This window comes from Ahaetulla prasina, chromosome 1 (assembly GCF_028640845.1).
Source record: "Ahaetulla prasina isolate Xishuangbanna chromosome 1, ASM2864084v1, whole genome shotgun sequence".
NCBI classification, from domain to species: Eukaryota; Metazoa; Chordata; class Lepidosauria; order Squamata; family Colubridae; genus Ahaetulla; species Ahaetulla prasina.
In genome coordinates, this window is record NC_080539.1 from 236,524,123 (window position 1) to 236,547,427 (window position 23,305).

The 23,305-nt window shown below is 40.3% G+C and overlaps 1 protein-coding gene across 1 annotated transcript in view; it reads left to right on the forward strand.

The window, feature by feature from the left end:
- LOC131203457 (von Willebrand factor D and EGF domain-containing protein-like) overlaps positions 1-23,305 on the forward strand; it is a 181,398-nt gene that overhangs the window by 61,372 nt on the left and 96,721 nt on the right. Inside the window, exons 2-4 of the mRNA XM_058193736.1 lie at positions 5,190-5,374; positions 19,308-19,536; positions 22,077-22,133. Of these exons, the coding sequence (XP_058049719.1) occupies positions 5,190-5,374; positions 19,308-19,536; positions 22,077-22,133 (471 nt within the window). The remainder of the gene's footprint in view (positions 1-5,189; positions 5,375-19,307; positions 19,537-22,076; positions 22,134-23,305) is intronic.

The window sequence follows — 23,305 nt, forward strand, 5'->3', positions numbered from 1 at the left end:
GCCTGGTGGGACTTGAACTTGCAGTAATTGCAAGCAGCTGTGTTAATAACAGACTGACTTAGTCTGCTGAGCCACCAGAGGCCCTTCATGAATACCCAACTGAAAAGTCAATAATAATAACAAATCAACTGATGCACAGCATGGTTGCAGTTATAGCTAAATTTATTATACATAAATACATTTCATTTATAATAAAAATAAATTTTATTTATTTTGCATAAATTTATTGAGGCAAAATCAATAAATAAGAAAAAAGCAAACAGTGTACTACCAAAATGGAAAATCAGGCTTGAAAATAAGATGCAAGCAAGCTAGAACAGATGGAAGAAAAGAAGATGAAAAGCAAGAAGACAAAAGAATATCTGATCAAGAAATATCACCTAGAAACAAGGAAAATCAAGGAAGCAATGGAAATGGTGAATTGAGTTGATATACTTGGGACAGGTAACCTGAAATAATGCATTTGACATTGGCAAATGTGTGGCAAAATTAGTTCTGTAGGTTTGCAGTGGGACTGTTATATTTCATCTCATCCTGACCTGTTCTCTTTGTCCTTTAATTCCCTGTTGCTTGTGAGAGAGACTGGTACCCTGGTTTCCACAACCCATCCATCCATCTGTCCCTCCCTCCCTCTCTATTGATTGACTGGTGAAATTTCACTATAGACAGTCAGACTGCAGTCAGTCTTCTGCAAAAAATGAAACAAAAAAAAGTCAGTGTTGCTTTTAGCAGCTGTAGCACTTGCCTTTCTGCAATGTTCAGAAGTATTCAATAATTCAATTACGTTTCTGACATCAACACAGTTGAACGTGTCCAGAAATATTTTACAAGAAGAGTTCTCAGCTCCTCTGAAAACAACAAAATACCTTATCCCACCAGACTTGAAATCCTGGGTTTAGAAAACTTAGAATTCCACTGACTCCGACAAGACCTGGGCTTAACTCATAGAATCATCTATTGCACTGTCCTTCCTGTTGAAGACTAATTCAGCTTCAATTGCAACAATATACGAGCACACAATAGATTTAAGCTTAATGTTAACCGCTCCAATCTTGATTGCAGAAAATATGACTTCAGTAACAGAGTTGTTAATGCTTGGAATACACTACCTGACTCTGTGGTCTCTTCTCAAAATCCAAAAAGCTTTAACCAAAAACTGTCTGCTATTGACCTCACCCCATTCCTAAGAGGACCATAAGGGGCGTGCATAAGAGCATAAGCGTGCCTACAGTTCCTGTCCTATTGTTTCCTTTCATTATATCAAATTAATATAGTTATTGCATACTTTTGCTCATATATATGTAGTTATTTTATGTTGATGTTTGTGTATATTGTTGTGACAAAATTAAAAAAAAATTTAAAAATTTTGAAACCTTCTAGAAAGTCCTAATTTGGTTTGGATCACTTTAGGAGAGTGCTGCTTGCATTCTGTTTTGTGGTGTTGCAGACTACTCCAGATTTAAGTTTCAGGTGAATTCTCAGCCTCCAAATAATTCAGGCACCAGAGAATCCTTTATTTCTCGGTGTGTTTGCTCTATGATTCTATCTTCCATCTTCCTGTGCCCTTTCAAATGCTACAGTAAGCAGACCCCCTAAAGAAGCACGATCCTCTGCAAAAGCATGATTTAGTCTCTCTGTCTCGCATTAGCTATATACGTTTAATCATATGCATTGTTTTCACAGCCCATTTTTTCTTTCTCTTTTATATAATATATCAAGAAAACTCCTTGTGGGGTTCATGTTGCATTCTGGAAAATACGCCTGAAATCAGCATTTCTTAGACCTGTCTTTGATCAACAAAAGGCCTATTTTAAAGCCGTCCCATAGCAATTTTCAGAATTTATATGAAACAAGCCTGGTCCATCTTGTGACAGTTATGTTTCTTAAAAAGGATAAAAACAAACAGAGCAGCCTTCAGATTAAAAAAAAGAACTTGATGCTGCTTCTAATTTTTTGCTTATTTGTTCCCTATAGCTATCATTAAGTGTTGTACCTTATGATTCTTGACGAATGTATCTTTTCTTTTATGTACACCGAGAGCGTATGTACCAAGACAAATTCCTTGTGTGTCCAATCACACTTGGCCAATAAAGAATTCTATTCTAATGCGTTTAAATCTAGTGGCATCCATGAAGAGGCAGGAGAGAGAGGGGGAGGGAGGGAGAAAGAAAGGGAGAGATCCAATGAGATTCTCATGCTTCTGTTTTGGCATACTGTAAAAGTATCGTCTTGTTTAACACAGTGGTTAATGTTTAGGAATCAATGAGGGAGGAGGAGAAGGAGGAGGAGATGGTTTACCATCAAGAACGTAATTGAATTAATGTTCATTTATTATATTTATGTGTCACATTTCATTCAGGCAATGGTACTTTCACTTACATTATATCTAGTGCACCTCAAAGCTAAAAAAAAAAGGTAGCAAACAGGTTTATTATCTATCCATAACAGCAATATCAAAGTTGCTATTTTCAACATATAATGGTGAAAAATTAGGAATCCATAAGGGAAAAGGCGAATAAAAGGCCATCATGAATATGATTTAATACTTATTCTTTAAATTTATATGGCACATTTCATTCAGGAGCTAAAGGCAGCATGTATCCTGCACCAGGCACCATGTGTAATGCTCTCTCCTATTTCCCCCCACCACAACAGTCCTGTAATGTAGGCTGAGTTGAGAGAAAACGACTATTTATTTATTTATTATTTATTTATTTATTTGATCATATTTATATACCGCCCTATCTCCCGAAGGACTCAGGGCGGTTTACAGGCACTTAAAAACACATAAATACAATATAAAAGCAATTAAAAAACTTATTCTAAAAGCCCAGTAATTAAGAATTAAAAAATATAAAAATAAAACCCAATTTAAAACCCATAAATTTAAAATTTAGCTCAGTCCTGCACAATTAAATAAGTATGTTTTAAGCCCGCGGCGGAAGGTCCGAAGGTCCGAAAGCTGACGAAGTCCGGGGGGTAGTTCGTTCCAGAGGGTGGGAGCCCCCACAGAGAAGGCCCTTCCCCTGGGTGTCGCCAGACGACATTGCCGCGCTGACGGCACCCTGAGGAGACCCTCTCTATGAGAGCGCACGGGTCGGTGAGAGGTATTCGGTAGCAGTAGGCGGTCCCGTAAATAACCCGGCCCAATGCCATGGAGCGCTTTAAAGGTGGTCACCAAAACCTTGAAGCGCACCCGGAAGGCCACAGATAGCCAGTGCAGTCTGCGCAGGATGGGTGTTATGTGGGAGCCACGAGGGGCTCCATCTATCACCCACGCAGCCGCATTCTGGACTAACTGCAGCCTCCGGATGCCCTTCAAGGGGAGCCCCATGTAGAGAGCATTGCAGTAATCCAGGCGAGACGTCACGAGTGCGTGAGTGACCGTGCATAGGGCATCCCGGTCCAGAAAGGGGCGCAACTGGCGTACCAGGCGAACCTGGTAGAACGCTCTCCTGGAGACGGCCGTCAAATGATCTTCTAGAGACAGCCGTTCATCCAGGAGGACGCCTAAGTTGCGGACCCTCTCCATTGGGGCCAATGACTCGCCACCGATGGTCAGCCGCGGATTTAGCTGACTGTACCGGCATCCACAGCCACTCTGTCTTGGAGGGATTGAGCTTGAGCCTGTTTCTCCCCATCCAGACCCGTACGGCCTCCAGACACCGGGACAGCACTTCGATAGCTTCGTTGGGGTGGTCCGGCGTAGAAAAGTACAGCTGGGTGTCATCCGCATACAGCTGGTACTTCACACCGAAACCACTGATGATCTCACCCAGCGGCTTCATGTAGATGTTAAACAGAAGGGGCGAGAGGATCGACCCCTGCGGCACCCCACAAGTGAGGTGCCTCGGGGCCGACCTCTGCCCCCCTGTCAACACCGACTGCGACCGGTCGGAGAGATAGGAGGAGAACCACCGATACACGGTGCCTCCCACTCCCAATCCCTCCAACCGGCGCAGCAGGATACCATGGTCGATGGTATCGAAAGCCGCTGAGAGGTCTAATAGGACCAGGGCAGAGGAACAACCCCTGTCCCTGGCCCTCCAGAGATCATCCACCAACGCGACGAAAGCCGTCTCCGTGCTGTAACCGGGCCGGAAACCGGACTGGAACGGGTCTAGATAGACAGTTTCATCCAGGTGCAAGGGAAACTGATATGCCACCATACTCTCTACAACCTTTGCCGCGAAGCGAAGGTTGGAGACCGGATGATAATTACCTAAAACAGCCGGGTCCAGGGAAGGCTTCTTAAGGAGGGGCCTCACCACCGCCTCTTTCAAGGCGACCGGGAAGACACCCTCCACCAAAGAAGTGGTCGTAATCGCCTGGAGCCAGCCTCGTGTCACCTCCTGAGTGGCCAGCACCAGCCAGGAGGGGCACGGGTCCAGTAAGCCAAAAGTCACACAGTAACAAAGAGTGGTCCTAGTTCAAGATCTTAACTATCCCACTACATTGGAATCTACCATTCACAAAGCTTTATTGCCTTGTGAAAAATATTTGTTTTCATCATCCTCTAGAATTTTTCAGTGGTTTTAGATTTTTTTATTGGTACAAGCTGATAGAAAGTGATGCAAGCAGAATAGTCTCATGGGTTCAAATTCCTGGCAAGACATAAATGAATGTTTTGTCAAACTTTTCTTTCCTTTGAAAAGTATTTATATTTCCCTTTCCACTGAATTAAAAATATTTTACAAAGTCAAAGACATTTAAAGAGTGACTCCAGCTTAAGTGCTAGATTCAGGCTGTCCAAGCTGTTAAGATGGATTCAGCTTTCATTTTTGTTTCTCCCCTTCAATTCATATATTCATTAAAAGAAAATAAATCCCCTATTCTTTCTAGTCCCTGAAAGAAGAAGAAACATATACGCATTGGAAAGTTGGAAATCAAACTGAATGAAATTCTCAGTCATCCCTCTTTTGGAATAAGAAAAAAAGAAAATATATATACTGTATTCAGCTCATTCTGCTTAGTAAAGGTAACATGTCATTTAGCTTCTAGAAATAGTCTACAGACAGATATCAAAATGCTCTGTGCAAACATTCATTCATACTGAGCTGTGATTTAATAAGTGAATGTAAAGTTTGTATGAATGAAAGTTTGTTGGACAAAGAATATAAAATACAACCAATGTATTTATTTTTACTGACAGTTATGATACTTCTATTTTCTTCCTTTTCTGCCCTTAGCTCCAGAATGCTTTCCAGAAGGACATCGTATTCTCCATCATGCCTATCGCAGCATCCATTTTGATTCTCTGGAATTGCAAGAAAAAGCCATTCAGGACATGATTTGTGATCATTCGCTTCCACAAGGGTGGTACCGCTTCATGATTGAAAATAAGCCTGCAGAAATGCCAACTAAGTGTATAGAAGTAAGTCAGATGAAATGAAATGGAATGAAATGTGCACTCTCAATAACTCTTCTATAAACCCAGGTTCTCCCCAGACATTTTGAGTTCACAACCTTATAGAAATGCCCATCAACTCCTAGAATCCTCTCCTATAATATTTAGGATTTCTGGAGTAACGTACCCAAACAACTGAAAGGCACCAGACTGGAGAAGGCTTTTTTGAGTATTTGAGTGGCACCATCTTGCTTCAGCTGCATTCTTCTATCTTAATTAATGGGTACAGTACATTAAAAGGGAACAATGTATGATTAGTACAAAGGAATTTCCTCATCCAGGGAACAGCTTGATATACTTAGACAGATCTAATCAAATTTGTTTCTTTTATATGCAAATGAATTCACCTCATGCTTCCTGAAGCTCAAAAAATGCATTTCACAGGCTGAAATATTATTAATAGTTCAATACTTCTACTGTATTATAGCTCAAACCCGTTGCTGACATGTTTTGAGCCATATGAAATATGTGGTTGGATTAAGTGGCAAGTGTGAAGCAATTCAAGAACCTATTTTTTATTTTCTTTTTTTTTTTGCCCAGAAGTTTTTAAATAATGCATTATCTGCCGCTGGGAAAGTAGGTAATTCAAAATATATTGGGCATTTGCTTGATGGAAAATCTTCAGCAGCTCTGATCAGTGACTTAAAGGTTATAGCACCTTTGAGGTTTTACTTCTTTGATGGATAGCTTCTTGATTCAAAATAAATAATATATTGCTTTGCTTCTTTTATAGATAACTTTGTAATTCAAAAGAAATAATAACTTTCTAATTCAAAGCACCACCTCACCTAAAAAAATTCTTCATTTGAACCACAACTTAAAATAAGATTCAAACTGAGAAAGGAATTCTGATTAAATAATAATAAAACTTATTTAAAAAGTAGTTTTAATTAAAAACCATATTTTCAAAATATATTTTTTCATGTTTGTTTTCTTAATTTCTTCACCTTTTTGTGATAATTTTAAAATCCATAGGTTGAACAAATTGAGCTACATTTTACACAAAGTAAATTATTTTTAAAAAATTATTTAATTTTAAGACCATCTCACAGCAGTGAGTCTGGGGGTATAAAGATTACAATCATCATCATAATATCATGACACCCCACTGAAAATAAAAATCCCTAAAACAAAAAGCCCTAGACCCCCCCCCCCACCCATCCCCATTTCAACAGAGTTCACTTAACTTCCTGGCGTACACTTAAAAATATAAAAAACAAACATTCTTGAAGAAAAATTCAGCTGAAGAAAAATTCTGGAATGTAGGGTGAGTTGCTGTGAGAATGTGAAATTGTCACTCTGAATTTGGAACAATCTGTGCAATTCTTGTAACCTTAAAATATGTAAACTCTAATCTAACACTTAATATAATAACTTCCTTCTAGAAAAGATCAAAATGGCCCAATTAACACTATCAATTTGTTGACTGTGTGTATATCCCATGACTAATGACATTCAAGATATAGTTAACCAGTTATCCCCATGATTAACAAAAAGTCCCACTCTGTTAGTAAACCGAAGCACTGCTGGTGAGTAAAAGTGTTTTATATACTTACTAAGTGTGATTCCTGTTATGATTCTTTGCAACAAGATACATAGGCTACCACATGATCCAGATGGGTTTCCACTTATTTGAATATTACATATACAAATGTACAGATATATGAACTGAGCTTCATATGGTTTCAGATACATCATAAGAACATGTATGCAAGCTTGCTTCCTCATTACACATACTCTGTTGCATTTATGATTGTTTTGTATTTTTAAATATTTCATATCATTTGTCTACTGAAACTTCTTCAGTGGCTATATTAAAGGCAGTGTGAATGCAGTTATTGTTTCACTTCTACTATTAAGAATCTTTCTTCATTCAGAAATACCTTGCAATACCATGGCATTAGGATCTCTGTATTATCAGAGAAAACTGTATATATTTTAGATGCTAATTGCTACTTAACTCAATAAGGGGAAAACCATTAGAGTTGAACCAAATATATGCAGCAGAGTTAATAACATCTCATTTAAATTATATTAATCAAACTACTCCAAATGTGAAATTGCCGTAATTTTTCAAGCGTTTTCAAGCTTTGCAACCTCATATTTCAATATGAATTAGTATGAATTAGGAATTGAAATGGAAATGGGCTGGCCACATAGCAAGAAGAACTGATGGCAGGTGGACCAAGGTAGTCATAGAACATCTCTAAACACTAAGTACAAGCTTGATGGACATTACCTTACAGATGACCCCCACCCTGTTAAAGACCTTGGAGTTTTCATATCAAATGACCTAAGTGCCAAAGCCCACTGCAACTACATCGCAAAAAAGGCTTTAAGAGTTGTAAACCTAATCTTACGTAGCTTCTTCTCAAAAAAACACTACACTACTAACCAGAGCATATAAAACATTTGCTAGACCAATTCTTGAATACAACTCAACTGTCTGGAACCCATACTGTTAAGTTTGGGCAGTAACGAGGCTGGAGACCAGGGTAGTGACAACAGCTCTTTAATATATGGTGAACCCAGCAACCGGGCTGGGGAAAAACCTCTCCTTATATACAGTTTAACCGGCGGCTTCAACCAATCAGCAACGTGCTTGTTTCCCGCCAAAACATTTAAAGATACATTACACTCCTTCCCTCCCAGAAAACACTTTACCCATATTTACATGATATTTACATATTATTTTTCAACGTAATCACGCAAATAGACTGGGCGTCTCCTGACTCTTTCGGACCTGCTCAGTTCATTCCCTGGGAGTGGGTCGAGCTGACCGGAGGGGCTGTTTGCTCCTCTCAGCTCCTCCTCTAGGCCATCCGGCCCTGGATTATTTGCAGAGTCGTCCCTGCTGTTTTCTAATGGAACCTGTTGGCGTCGCTGGACCTCCGGGAACTCAGATAAGTCCTGCGATTTTCCCGGGTTTGAGTCAGCTGTGGATTCAAACATTGTATAGTCAGGGCCTGTTTCGTCTAATTCGGATTGTTCGGCTATGCGTTTTCTTATTTGGTCTATGTGGCGCCTCCATACTCGGCCGTCCTTTAATAGAATAGAATAGAATAGAATAGAATTTTATTGGCCAAGTGTGATTGGACACACAAGGAATTTGTCTTGGTGCATATGCTCTCAGTGTACATAAAAGAAAAGATACGTTCATCAAGGTACAACATTTACAACACAATTGATGATCAATATATCAATATAAATCATAAGGATTGCCAGCAACAAGTTATAGTCATACAGTCATAAGTGGAAAGAGATTGGTGATGGGAACTATGAAACGATTAATAGTAGTGCAGATTCAGTAAATAGTCTGACAGTGTTGAGGGAATTATTTGTTTAGCAGAGTGATGGCCTTCGGGAAAAAACTGTTCTTGTGTCTAGTTGTTCTGGTGTGCAGTGCTCTATAGCGTCGTTTTGAGGGTAGGAGTTGAAACAGTTTATGTCCAGGATGCGAGGGATCTGCAAATATTTTCACGGCTCTCTTCTTGATTCGTGCAGTATACAGGTCCTCAATGGAAGGCAAGTTGGTAGCAATTATTTTTTCTGCAGTAACTCCACCAATAACTCCACCAAGTATGATTTTGGACCTGTTATGTTTAGGATTTTTCCTGCTACCCAGATTTTCCTGCTTCACCATAGTTGTGTGCCCACACTCGGTCGCCTATTTCCATCCCTCTTGTTTTTTCGAGTCCCCCCTTGTAACCCTCCGGTGTATAGTTTGGATTTAAACGGTCTAGTGGGCACCTGAGCTTTCGGCCCATTAATAATTCTGCTGGGCTTCTGCCGGTTGTGACACAGGGGGTTCTGTGTTGGACGGCCAGGAAAACATCGATTTTTGTTTGCCAGTCGCCTGGCTTGAGTCTGGACAATGCCTCCTTTGCGCTCCGGACGAAACGCTCTGCAAGGCCATTCGTCGCAGGGTGGAAAGGCGCCGAGAGGGCATGCCGGATGCCCTCTTCTGCCAAGTACTCCTCAAACTGGGTTGCCGTGAATTGCGGGCCGTTATCGGATACTAACGTGTCGGGCAACCCATGGGTTACAAATAGGTGCCGTAGGACTGAGATCACGGCCTCGGCTGTCATGGATCTCATGAGAATGATTTCCAGCCATTTGGAGTAGGCATCGACTACTACCAGGAAGGTTTGGCCGTGGAAGGGCCCAGCAAAGTCAATGTGGATTCTAGACCAGGGCCCTTGGGGTCTCTCCCATTCCTGAACCGGGGCCGCTAGTAGCGGTCTGACTCCTGGCAGGCCTGGCATTTCCTACCCTTTCAGCAATTTCCGAGTCCATTAAGGGCCACCACACATAGCTTCTCGCTAGACCCTTCATCCTTACGATCCCTGGGTGACCCTCGTGGAGAAGATCCAACACCCTTTTCCTCAATTTCTCTGGGATCACCACTCGATCCCCCCATAGCAGGCACCCCCCTTGAGCCGAAAGTTCCCCACGTTTCTTTACAAACTCTTTAAAACGCTCGCCCGGCGCAGCGGGCCACCCTCTTTGTACCCAACCAAGTACAGTTCTCAAAATAATGTCCCGGTATGACGCCCGAGCCACCTCCTTAGACGTGACTGGGCCAGAGTCCAGAGAGTCAATTAACAGTATGGGCGTCCCCGGAGTGGGGTCCTCGATCGCCCCTGGTAGTGGGCATCTGCTTAATGCGTCCGCATGCCCCAACTCTTTTCCTGGCCGATGCCGCAGTTTATAGGAGTAGGCGGCTAAAAAGATAGTCCATCGGGTCAATCGGGGCGAAAGTGCCACAGGCGTTGGGCGGTCGCCAGCCAGTAACCCTAACAGTGGTCTATGGTCTGTAACAATTTCAAAGTCTCTATTCGTGAAACTTTTTTACCCCTGAAACTATAGCTAGAGCTTCCTTATCCAACTGACTATAGTTCCTCTCTGTCGAGGACATCGTTCTGGAGTAGAAGGCTATTGGGGCTTCTGTGCCATTTGGAAGCCTGTGGCTGAGCACAGCCCCACCCGTAAGGGGAAGCATCGCAAACTAATACCAATGGCATTGTGCTATGATACTGATCAGTAAGCTATCGCCGAGAGTAGGTTTTTACTGCTCAAAGCCCTAGCTTCCGCCTTTCCCCAAGACCAAGCAGTATTCTTTCCCAGTAACTTATGTAGCGGCTCGGCAACGGTTGCCTTATTTTTCAAAAGACCGCGTAAAAGTTCACTAGACCCAGGAATGCCTGTAGCTCTGTTTTGTTTTTGGGCGCTGGAGCCTTTCTTATTGCCTTGACCTTGCTCTCAGTGGGTGGATTCTTCCTTGTCTATTCTGTAGCCCAAGAACTCTACGGATTCTACCCTATTTGGCATTTGTTCACTTTAACCTTTAGACCGCTGACCGAAAATGCCCAGAACTTTTCTCAAACGCCCCCAATTCTTCTAAATTTTCGCTGATACCAATACATCATCAAAATAGGGACTACCCCGGAGCCCTTGCAGAAGTCGCCCATTAAATTTTGAAATAGACCAGGTGCCACACTCACCCCAAACTGTAACCGGGTACACTTGAAAGCACCTCTGTGAGTCACAATTGTCTGGGCTTCGCTGTGTTGGCGTCTACAGGCAGTTGTTGATAGGCTTGGGCCAAATCTAATTTGGCAAAACGTGCCCTTGCCCCAGCGAGTGCAGCAAGTGTTGCACCACGGGGACCGGGTAAGCGCTTTTTTGCAAGGCTTTGTTTAACGTTGCCTTGTAGTCAGCGCAGATTCTAACTGACCCATCTGGTTTCACTGGGGTGACGATTGGCGTCTCCCACTTTGCATGATCGACTGGCACCAGTATCCCCTGACTGATGAGCTTGTCTATCTCCCTGTCAATCTTGGGTTTAAGGGCAAAAGGGACCCTCCTTGCTTTTAACCGTATGGGGCTACCTGGGGTCTAAATTGAAGGAAATAGGGGTCCCTTGTCCTTGCCCAGGCAGTCCTTGAAAACATCTTCGAATTCGTCCATGAGTGTGTCCTTTAGGTTAAAGTCATTTCTGTAGATGCCAGTCACTCCCATGCCCAACGCACGGAACCAGTCTAGTCCCAACAAACTTGGCAGGGTCCCTTCGACTATCGTGATGGGCAGGGTCTTCTTGTGTGGTCCGTACTCGACGCGGACGGAGGTGGTCCCTCGAACAGGGATGCGATTCCCTTGGTAGTCGTGAACTCTTAGCCGCTGTGTTTGCAGTTTGCGTTTGGCGATTTTCGCAAAGCTGCAAAAGTGTCCCAGGACATGATTGTGATCGCTGACCCTGTGTCCACTTCTAGTCGGCACGGCACTCCTTCGATTTTCGGTTTTGTGAAGATTTTCTTCTCGCGGGTTGCTGCACGGCCTACTATCACGGTCGCTCGATTTGAATTCGCGCCTTTTGTTTTGACCAATCACGGGTCGCCTTGCCGATCCCGCGCTCTGATTGGTTGGTTTGAATTTTCGGCGGAAGGTTGGGGTGCTCGACAGACTTGAGCCAGGTGCCCTTCTTCTCGCACTGCCGACATGTAGCGCCCTTGAACTTGCATTGTTGACGCTGGTGTTGCCCTCCGCAACTTCCGTGATTCATCCCGGTCTTTGCCCCTTCTCGGTGAGACAAACTCCTTCCTCATCCTCGCCGCCTGATTCGGTCTGGATTTCTTCGTTGTGGACCGGGTTGATTTCGCCGCCGCTGGCGTGAGTGGCTTTTGTAGGGTTTCCGCCGCTTGGGTGGACATCTCATGAGCTCTGGCTTCGCCCAGAGCGTTTGCCAGCGTTAGATTGCTTTTTGATAGCAGCCGCCCGCAAACGAATGTCTCTGACCCCACGGATGAGTTGCTCTAACAGCTCCTCATCCAAGTCTCGTACCCACAATCCTTGGAGGCTTTCCTCAGGGCGGCCATGTAATCGCTGATGGATTCGCCTCTTGCTGTCTGCGCCTCCAAATTCAAAACGCCGCATATATTTGGACGGTGTTGGCGCGAAATGGTTCTTCAATAGATTTTGCAGAGTTTGCCACGATACCGATTGTACCGGCGTTGGCTCTGCCAGGGCTTCCGCGATGTCGATGACCTCGGACCGCAGTGGCTCAGGAAATATGCCCTTTGCGGTTGTCTGGAACTCCTTGCAGTTCGTTTGCCTCGAGGAAGCTCTCGAAACGGGTTATGTACGTTCCCCATTTCTCCCTGGATGGGTCAAACGGCGCGGGCGGAGTGTAGCTGGCCATCGCTGCATTTCTGCCCTGAGTTTGCTGGGTTCGGTTCTTCCGTGCGTTCAGCTCGTTCCTGGTGCTCTTAGCCTCGAGATCCCACCTTCGTCGCCAGTGTTAAGTTCGGGAAGTAACGAGGCTGGAGACCAGGGTAGTGACAACAGCTCTTTAATATATGGTGAACCCAGCAACCGGGCTGGGGAAAAACCTCTCCTTATATACAGTTTAACCGGCGGCTTCAACCAATCAGCAACGTGCTTGTTTCCCGCCAAAACATTTAAAGATACATTACACATACCACATTTCTGACATCAATACAATTGAACGTGTCCAGAAATATTTTACAAGAAGAATTCTCCACTCCTCTGAATACAACAAAATACCTTATGCCACCAGACTTGAAATCCTGGGTTTAGAAAATTTAGAACCACTCCGTCTTTGACATGACCTGAGTTTAACTCATAGAATCATCTATCACAATGTCCTTCCTGTTGAAGACTACTTCAGCTTCAATTGCAACAATATACGAGCACACAATAGATTTAAGCTTAATGTTAACCACTCCAATCTTGATTGCAGAAAATATGACTTCAGTAACAGAGTTGTTAATGCTTGGAATACACTACCTGACTCTGTGGTCTCTTCCCAAAATCCCCAAAGCTTCAACCAAAAACTGCCTACTATTGACCTCACCCCATTCCTAAGAGGTCTGTAAGGGGCGTGCATAAGGGCACAAGAGTGCCTACCATTCCTGTCCTATTGTTTCCTTTTGTTATAGCCAATTAATATAGTTATTACATACTCATACTTATATATATGCTTATATATTGTAAAGTTATTTCATGCTTACGCTTATATATATTGTGTGACAAAATAAATAAATAAATAAATAAATATCCCATTTGATAAAAAGTGTCCACGAAAGAGACTAAAACAAGATGGATTGACAACATCAACAAGTATTGTGGGCCCAATTAGCAAAAGGAAGCTCAGGACTGTATTGGTTGGAAGCATGCTGAAGAGGCCTTCATCCTTCAGTGGATAGACAATGGCTGAAATGATGATGATGATGATTTTACTAACATTTACCGGAAAACTAAATGAATGAAATATATTGAAATATACCTTAATGAATATGTCATGCGGTCAGGACATGTGATGCCAAAACTGAGATATTGTTTACTTTTCAATTAATTTAAATAGAACATTTAATTTGTGAGGCGCTAAACTGCCTGTAACCAATAGCCAGAATCATACTGAAGAACTTGCTATATCAATTAAATGTAAGTGAGAGATTCACACATGAACTTCTACTTATATTTAATAACATACAGTATCTACCCAGACCATAAACAAACCACTGGAATGATTTCTTCCCATATAACTAGGAATACTCAATCTGTGAATACTCAATCAGTGGTAGCCTATATCTAAATTATCTAAATCCTGAATAAACAGGATGAAATAGGTAAATCAAAATGTAGCAGAGTAATGCTAGTATGTTTATCATTTAATTGAAATAGGCAGCTTTTCCACTTTTTTTAAAAAAAATGTGATATTTGTCCATCAAATAATTGGATAGATTAACAATGGGTGGTATATACCTATCTCATGTTAGTGGTGCTTAAATTAAGAAATATCAGCAAAATATGAAAATGAACAGTGAGAAATAGGCTAGAAAACAGGATTTCTGATTCCATTAAAATATTTTAGCTGAATTTTAGCTACATACATGATAGCTTCTAATCACACAAACATTAGAAACTGATTTATTCTTTATGTAATAGATTTGTAAAGCTATCCATCTCAACAAATGACTTTGGGTGGCAAACAAGAACAAACAGAATATCAACAATTCCACAGATGCAAAAATTAAATGGAAAAAAAATTAAAATCCACAGCAGTCAAGAAAGCCTACATAGTTGACAACACTAATATCGCTAGAATCACATCTTTTTAATACAATACAGCTTTTGCACATATAGGATACCAGGTTCAGAACTAGGTCTTTACTTTATTGCTTCACAATAGACCAGCAGGGTTGGACCCTCCTGATCGCTGGAGGAAGAATGTTCCAACAAGGGCTTTGTTAAACAAAATTGTGATATTACAGGTAGTCCTTGATTTATAACAGTTCATTTAGTGACCGTTCAACATTACAATGGCACTGAAAAAAAGTGACTTATGACAGTTTTTCACAGTAAGACCTTTGCAGCATCCCCATGAGCATGCATGTGTGGCCCCCCTGCATGCATCCCTCCCCCTGTGCATGCGCAGCAGAGACCCAATGACCAGATGGCTGGTGGGAGGCAGAGGAGAGCATGTGCAGAGGAGCTGAACTGGGGCGACGGCTTGCGTGCCAACAGAGAGGGTGCTGCATGCCACCTGTGGCACATGTGCCATAGGTTCACCATCAAGAACCTATACAATACAGCATTTTCTGGGCTAGAAGTACACAATGTTTTTTCTGGCATAAGAAGACTGGCAGTTAGGTGGCAAGCAAGGATCAGACTGGATCAAATCAAGGATTGGAACATTTTCCTCCCTCCTTCCCTCCATAGATCATTCTACCGCTCTGCTCTAGGAAGTACAAATTTGTAAGAAAATGTATACAGAGAACATGAATGATTTGATAAATTAAAGTAGTTATTTTTGTATTCTAAACCACCTCAAGATCCTTTGGCTCACACTGATATGAACAAATGCAAAAAAGAAAAGACATATTTAAATACCAGCAGCATCAAGAGCAAAGGGATGAAGCATAGTGAGAAGGTTTATATATCATGACCTTAAATTCTTCCACAATAATACTCTGTGAATCTTAAACGACATTCCCAGTTTGCCATTTCCCATTAAAATAAATATTACTGTATCGTCAACTTCAAAGAAAAGGTTTGCTTTTCAAACAAGGCCATAACAAGAAATTAATTTACCATGTCAAATTGTTTGATATTAATTTACTTTGCCTAAATCATTATTCTCAGTGCTCAGGGAGCCTTCCAGTGTGTGTGTATGAGCTAATGTGTGTCTTTCTTGGCATGCCATGTAAACTTTAGCTGACAGAACTATAGTGAAGCAAACATAACTTACAGGAGACCCCAACCCAACCCTTTAGTCATACACAAGAGCCATTTCTTTAATGCTACAAAAAAGCTGCTGCAACTTCTTAAGAATTCTGGCAAAATTGCACCAAAGAAAGATACATAACTTCTGTTATATTTTTTTCAAACATTATACAGCACTCAAATACAGTGGTTTCACTGTAGTTGTGCATCATTTTACTTATCTACACTTAGAATGATAACTGTTAACTCTAGAAATATTTGATCATCAGTTTTTGAAAGCTGAAAATGAGCCACTTACATCTGTTTTCATTGGTATATTTTGCTCTCTCTCTCCCTCCCTCCCTCCCTATCTGTATCTGTATCTATATCTATATCTATCTATCTATTATATATATATATATATATATATATATATATATATATATATATATATATATATATATATATATATATATATATATATATATATATATAGATAGATAGATAGATAGATATATATATATATATAGATATATATATATATATAGATATATATACTTTTCTTTTTTAATCCATTAGTTTTGTTTTCCATAATTTTGTTTTCAGGCTCATCTGATACTTTTGATACATCTGTTGAGAAGAAATGTTCACCAAACAACAGTATCTTCCTCCCTAGTGTAAGATTATTATTCACAGAGACTGAGTGCCTCTAAAGTCAGCCATGGCTCAAGTGTAACTGATTACAGCAGTAAAATAGACATGGTAAAAATGTGCCATGAGGATCTCACAGAACATTTTTCTTTCAAAAAAGTTTCTTTCTTTCAGCATAGATTCCAATGAGGTGTCATTTGTGAAGACAGGAAACTTCACTGAGGCAGGATTCACATATCATAGTAAGCTAAGAGGTACTTAATCATGGCTTGTATATCCCACATTTTCTCCAGGAGCTCAAGACAGCACACATTTTCCCCCCCACACACAACAATTCTGTGAAGTAAGCTGGGCTGAAGAATGAAGAATGAAGCCCAGAGTCACCCAAACGGCTACTGTAACTGAGGGTAGATTTGAATGTAGCCTCTCCAGTCCTGGTCATACAAATAAATAATAATTGGCAGAGTTCCGAGAACAGATCAAGCAGAGAAAAACATTTACAATCTAGAATGAATAAGATAATACAAATTAAATAATCTCTTAGTATTGGAAGCATTCTATATTCAGATATATTGTTCAGTTGACCAGGCTAGCTGTGAAATTCCATATATATTTGCATTATTAGCAATAGCACTTAGACTTATATACCACTTCACAGTGCTTTACAGCCCTCTTTAAGTGGTTTACAAAGTCATCACATTTCCCCCAAAATCTGGGTCCTCATTTTACCAACCTCAGAAGCATGGAAGGCTGAATCAACCTTGAGCCTGGTGAGATTCGAACTGCCAAATTGCAGTCAGTGGCAGTCAGCAGAAGTAGCCTGCAGTACTGCATTCTAACCACTGTGCCACCATGGCTCTATGGATTATGTTATTACCTTACATCAGAGGTCTTCAAACCTGACAGCTTTAAGACTTGTGGACTTCATCTCCCAGAATTCCTCCTCCTCCTGAGTCATGTTAGCTCAGGAATTCTGGGACTTAAAGTCCACAAGTCTTAAAGCTGTCAAGTTTGAAGACCCTTGCCTTACATAATCTTAATATTGGATTCCTAGCCTTTTCTTCAAAAAGTGCAAGTTTCTAGCTGTTACAGAAACTTTCAGTATCTAAGGCAGAATCTTTAACCAATATCAGTCATAGCTATTTATAGGGAGAATGGTCCAGTAAGAATGATTATCTGAGAAAAAAAAAATCCATTTTTTTCCAAATCTTTCCTGAGAAGGTGCTGTTGCCCACAGCAAACAATTGAGAAATCACATTAATTTTTTATAATATTTTATCATTGATTCTGGTATTGACGAGAAGCTAAATGAATAAAGGACAGGGCGGCTAATCTGGGATCATAGAAACCATGGTTTAGATTACCATTTTAAAAGGCATAAAATAAGAGTAAATGTGTTCTATAAATAATACAGGCAAAAACTTAGAGCAGTAACCATCTCCCATTATGGTAACAAGCTGCAGAGCATTTAAAGTTAATATAGTGGTGTCTCTAGAGTATGGCTCGAATCATTTACGATATTTTATATACAGAATTTTTAGTGTCTAATTTAAGATAAGTAATATTTGCTCACTAAAAGAAATAATACAGTTTTACAACATTGAAACAATGTTATAGTCAAGGCAACTGTATATTGCACTAGTAAAGTGTTGAAATGTCAGAGCAATGGGGAACAGACTTGATAAGTGTGCCTTTTTGTGGTTTAAAAGTGTTTCTGCATTAAAGCTTTCTTCAGGTTGTTGCTGTTGTTCAGGGTCGGTATTCGCTTACCTTCGCTACCGATTCGCAAATGCATGTGCAGAGAGTCAAAAACAGGATGTGATGACTACCAGGTGGGTGGGCAGAGCCGCCGCTACTGGTTTGCCCGAACCGGACAAATACCACCTTTGCTGTTTTTTCAGAACTTGTATAGAGTTTACTGAAGAGAGGAAACAATTTGCTTTGAGAAAAAGAGTATCTTCATTGTTAATTGACTTAACTGGGCTCCTGAGCAGAATTCTATTCAGATGCTGCTAGAGATAGACAACCATAGGTCTAATTTTTGCTTGAACCTAACTGCCAAAAACTGAATCACTGATCAGATCTGACAAGATAATGTCATTTGGGGCTCAATGACCCTTCTGTCTCGCCTGCTTTCACAACTCATTGGAAGAAGTATATTATTTAAGTCAGGAATGTCAAACTTGATGTCAAGCCCCAGCCAGGACTCGACATTCGGAGGGGAACGAGGGGGAGATGAAGCCACCAAAACTACCTGTAGTGTCCTCTGGTGGTAGAGGGCGGCATTTGCAATGGACGGGGAAGCAGCTGCAACAAAGGGACAGTGGTTGGCTCTGATGATGTCATGCATTGTGTGCCGGGGAGGACAGAGACGCTCCACGGAGGCGGGAATCTTAAAACTGACAAATAACTGATGAGGGGGGTCTTAGCCGCCAGATGGTGGCTTAAAATGAACAGCATGTATAAATAGCACTGAGAGGCAGCTGCTCTCAGGGCTAACTTTGACCCTGTAACTTGACTTATTCTGCATTCTGGCTGTGGTTACTCATTAAAGAACTCTGCTTCCATCTTTTTGCTGCTGGTCTTTTATGGATTCACGGACCTGGATTGACAAGCCGAGACTCGATTTCATTGAGGGCTGCATCAAGGTTGTGTTTGACCTTGGGGGGGGGCATGGCCAGCTTGCCGTCACTCGTGTCAGGACTGCCTGTGATGGCCTGAGTGCTCTGCCAGCAAAAACAGGCTCCCAATCTCCACTTTTGCCTGGGATGGCCTCCTATAATCCTCTGCCAGCAAAAATGAAGTTTGGGAAGCTGTCCCAGGTGAAAGTGGAAATTGGGAGCCCATTTTCATTGACAGAGGCACCACAGGCTGATCCTTTGTTGGTCCTGGCCTGCAGGGCAGCTCTGCAGGCCAGATCTAAGCACCCTGAGGGCCCAATTCCTCCCATGGGCCTTGACTTTGATACCCTTGGTTTAAGTGCTCTACTCCTGAATTTTAAATACTATCTTTTCTTTTTCCACAGATGAACAAATGTGGAACCCAAGCCCCAATCTGGCTATCCCTTCAATCAGATTCTCTCCCACGTCCTGGAGAGCGAAAGGCACTGACTGCCTGTGGAACCTGGCAATTCTTTTCTGGAAGCACCAAAGACTGTTGCCTCTTTCAAATCCCCATCTCAGTTAGACACTGTGGGGAGTTCCTTGTTTATCTCCTGCAACCTACTCAAGGGTGCATGGGCTATTGTGCAGAAGGTGAGTTTCATGCACTCCACATTTATGGCCTATACTGTATTCTATGTATTCCTTTTGCTACACATTGTTATTGCCATACATATCTTGGTGACCTAGCAAGTCAAGCATTGCTTTTTGTAAGATACATACTGTGCAGATAATAACTCAGCAGCTGCCCAAAATGTTTTTATAGAATGGTTGTTATAATTTTGGCAGATTTTAACCTGCAGTGTGTCACCAAGGAAAATTTACTGCAGTTACACTTTGTGCACAATATTTTTTTGTTTCCACGTTCGGCTTAAAGAGTGAAAATAATGTATTTGAGCATTTTTTATTGTATTTGTTACTAAATGGGGTCTAACACTGAAATAGTTGTTGGAAATGAACAAGTTTCTTTGAAAGCTGTTCTAAGGGAGGCCAAAAGACAATAACTTTTGGCTGACTTTTTTTTAATTTTTTTTTATTTACATTTATATCTCGCCCTTCTCCGAAGACTCAGGCGGCTTACATTGTGTAAGGCAATAGTCTCATTCTATTTGTATATTTATATACAAAGTCAACTTATTGCCCCGCCCCAACAATCTGGGTCCTCATTTTACCTACCTTATAAAGGATGGAAGGCTGAGTCAACCTTGGGCCTGGTGGGACTAGAAGCTGCAGTAATTGCAAGCAGCTGCTGTTAATAACAGACTGTCTTAGCAGTTTGAGCCACCCACGGCCCTTTACTTTGATCAGAAATTTCTACCCCTGCACAGAAAAAAATAAAATACTATTTTGTATTTAAGAAAGAAAAGGAATTGCAGATAGCAATTCCTCACTAAGTCTGTTATACCATTTGAAATCCATCACTTCTACAGAATAATACAAAGGAGTCTTTCTTAGAAGGAACAGTAGCATTATGTGGATTTTGCAGGACGACTTAAATCTCAAGGAATCCACACAAAGAAAATCCAGCTGTGGTAGATAGCTTTTTATTCCATACCCAGTCATCATCAAAAGCACTCTATTGGTAAATCTTTGCTACTTTCTTGGACAACTACAGTATAATATTTATAAATGCATTTAGTTTCTTGTCTACTCAATTACTTTTTTTTCTCCTTGATTGCCCTTTGTGCTTGAAACTGCCTCTCTGAACACTTGAGTGATGCCACTTCTATTTCAATTCAGTTCTCTCCTCGAAAATGCCCTTTTCTGTCATGATTTTGGCATAATCTCCTGACTTCCATGCCTTCTGTAACTCAGTTTAACTTTGCGGCATGATTATCCCTTACCCTTCTTCTTCTGACTTTTTTGCATCAGATTTTATATTGTAAGAAGGCAAGAAACATTGTTTTCACATTTTGCAAAGCACATGGATGGCACAATATTAACTTTAATAAGCTCACTGATCTCAATACTATTAAACTTCATGTTACCATTTCTTTATTAATTTCAGTATTAGAAGCTGAGTTTTAAATCTTATCTGTAGTCCCAAAATGTATTTATAATAAACATGAAAACAGGTTATAATCAAAGAGTCACATAAAATACCCCAAGAACATTTCCAGGAGGGTAGCGCTAATAAAATAATTAAAATATAAAATAGTTTTTAAAATGTTTTTACTATCTGCATTAAACAAACCTTTGACAGGCTTAATCTCTCTATTCAAATTATCAGATAATCGAGATGTTGCTACACAAAATATTTTTCTATATTTATATTGATGTAAACTTTTCTTGATATTAGAAGATGTAATTTAGACTTTTGTGGTAAGAATCAGAAGTTTGAATTGGGCCTGGAGACAAAATAAACATAGTACATTTTTAAAAATATGATGAAAAATGCATATCAGAAAAACTGTCAAAATTATTTTTGAATTTGTTTATGTTTTGGTGTTGTCTTCATTTTTTCAAATTTTCTTCAGGGGCAGTTGATTTATATATAATAAATAAGGAACAAATCACTGAGACCAGATCTATCCCTCTGTAGGGTTGCTAAAGCCAACTCGCCATGGCCAACTAACTGTAGCCAAGTCACTGCAGGACAACTAACTGTGTCCAAGTCACTTTGCCACAGCCAACTTGCCGCAGGACAAGAGTTACATAATAACACAGAAAGGATGCAAAAGAAGGAACAAAATGAAATGTGAATAACAAAAATTTAAATTATTTTTTAATTATTTTAAATTGTTAAATTGAATTGTCCTGCAGTGAGTTGACAATGGCAAATTGCGGTGAGTTTTCCCATTCTACTCCCAATATCTGAAAGATGGATGGAGGGACAGACAGACAGGACTGATTTTGCATAGTTATGTATATTTGCACATAACTGGTTATGTTTCTTTGTGAAATATATAATGCTGAAAAGACTTATTTCCAACCTCCAAAAGAAGCAAGCCACTTCTGCATTTCAAAACTGAAATGCTGAGGCACATATTTCTTACCTAAGAATCCGTGAAAACTATAAAAGCTATTAGATCAATACGTCAAAATATGTCCAGTGAAGTATCAGAAAACTCTTACCACTTGCTTCACCACTTCACAATTCCAAGTTAATTGATTTATTTCTTTTGTTGTTGAAGAATTACAGCTCAACTCTTTTGATCCCAAAAGAACTGAATCAGAAGACATCATTCAAGGTAATTTAATAACATGAACTACATACAGTATATGAATTATCTTTTATCTGCAGAACTGATGAAAGCATTGTTCCACATTCACTTTGGTGATCTTTCGTGCATATTTCCAAAGAAACTTTTGGAAATTAGGAGACCACCCAAAGCTCATATGTAGAGTGAGAATGCAACTGAGAGTTAAATAAGCAAACACTGGTTTATTATTCTTATTCTTATGCTTATTTGTAGCAAATATGCAATCTTGGCAACCAATGTTTTACTATTGCCAGGGCTATTTGTAAGGTACTGTACAAATAGCTTGTACATTTCGGCATTAAACTAGAGAGTAGAGTCTATCTCTAAGGGGCATTGGAGTATATTAATTGGTGCCCTTGGCTGCCAATATCTTTGGTTTGGTTTGATATGGGTGTTTTTAATTATCATTGTAAAATGTGTTGCCCAGAGTTGTTTTCTAAACAAGGGGCTATGTAAATAAATATTTTAAAAATAAAACAAATGCCAATAATACCAAAACCATGTTTCCTATCCAGTCCTATAGTTGAATGGACAGAAATTTCTTTACTGGATTGGAGATGAAGGATATTTTTTTAAAAAAAATCTTCCTTACTGTACATCCCTCCAGATTTGGTTATTATCATAGTTGAAGGACTTTCACATATTATGATTTCTGACTCTTTGATGTTTGGGAATTAAGATCTAGTCAGGACCAAGAGTACATCCCTGTTCTCTGCTATTTTTAAATGTAAAGAATTCATGAATATTTCTGAAACCTCAAAGTCCTTATGGCAGAAAAAAAATCCATAGGCTATAAAAGGATGTTCCTCTAACTTTGGGTTACCACTTAATTACTGTCTTCATCCTTGGGCTAAAATAATTCAAAAGATTGAAGATGGGATCCCATGACTAGAAGTGCCTGAAATTTTTCCTTGAGGACATGACTGTGAATCAAACTGAGTAGGGATATTATTTTAGTGCTCCCTTGTTGATATTGAAAGATTACTAAGCAAAACCTCTCTTTTGTTTGCAATCATTGGAAATGCTTTGATAATCATTTCTTACTTCCTTGTTACTTTGAACCACTCAGTTTAGTCACAACTTCAAACTTATTCATTCTTCACCTGTCTGCAAAAATTGCATAGTATAAATGTCTATAGAAGTTCTGATTCATCAGGGTC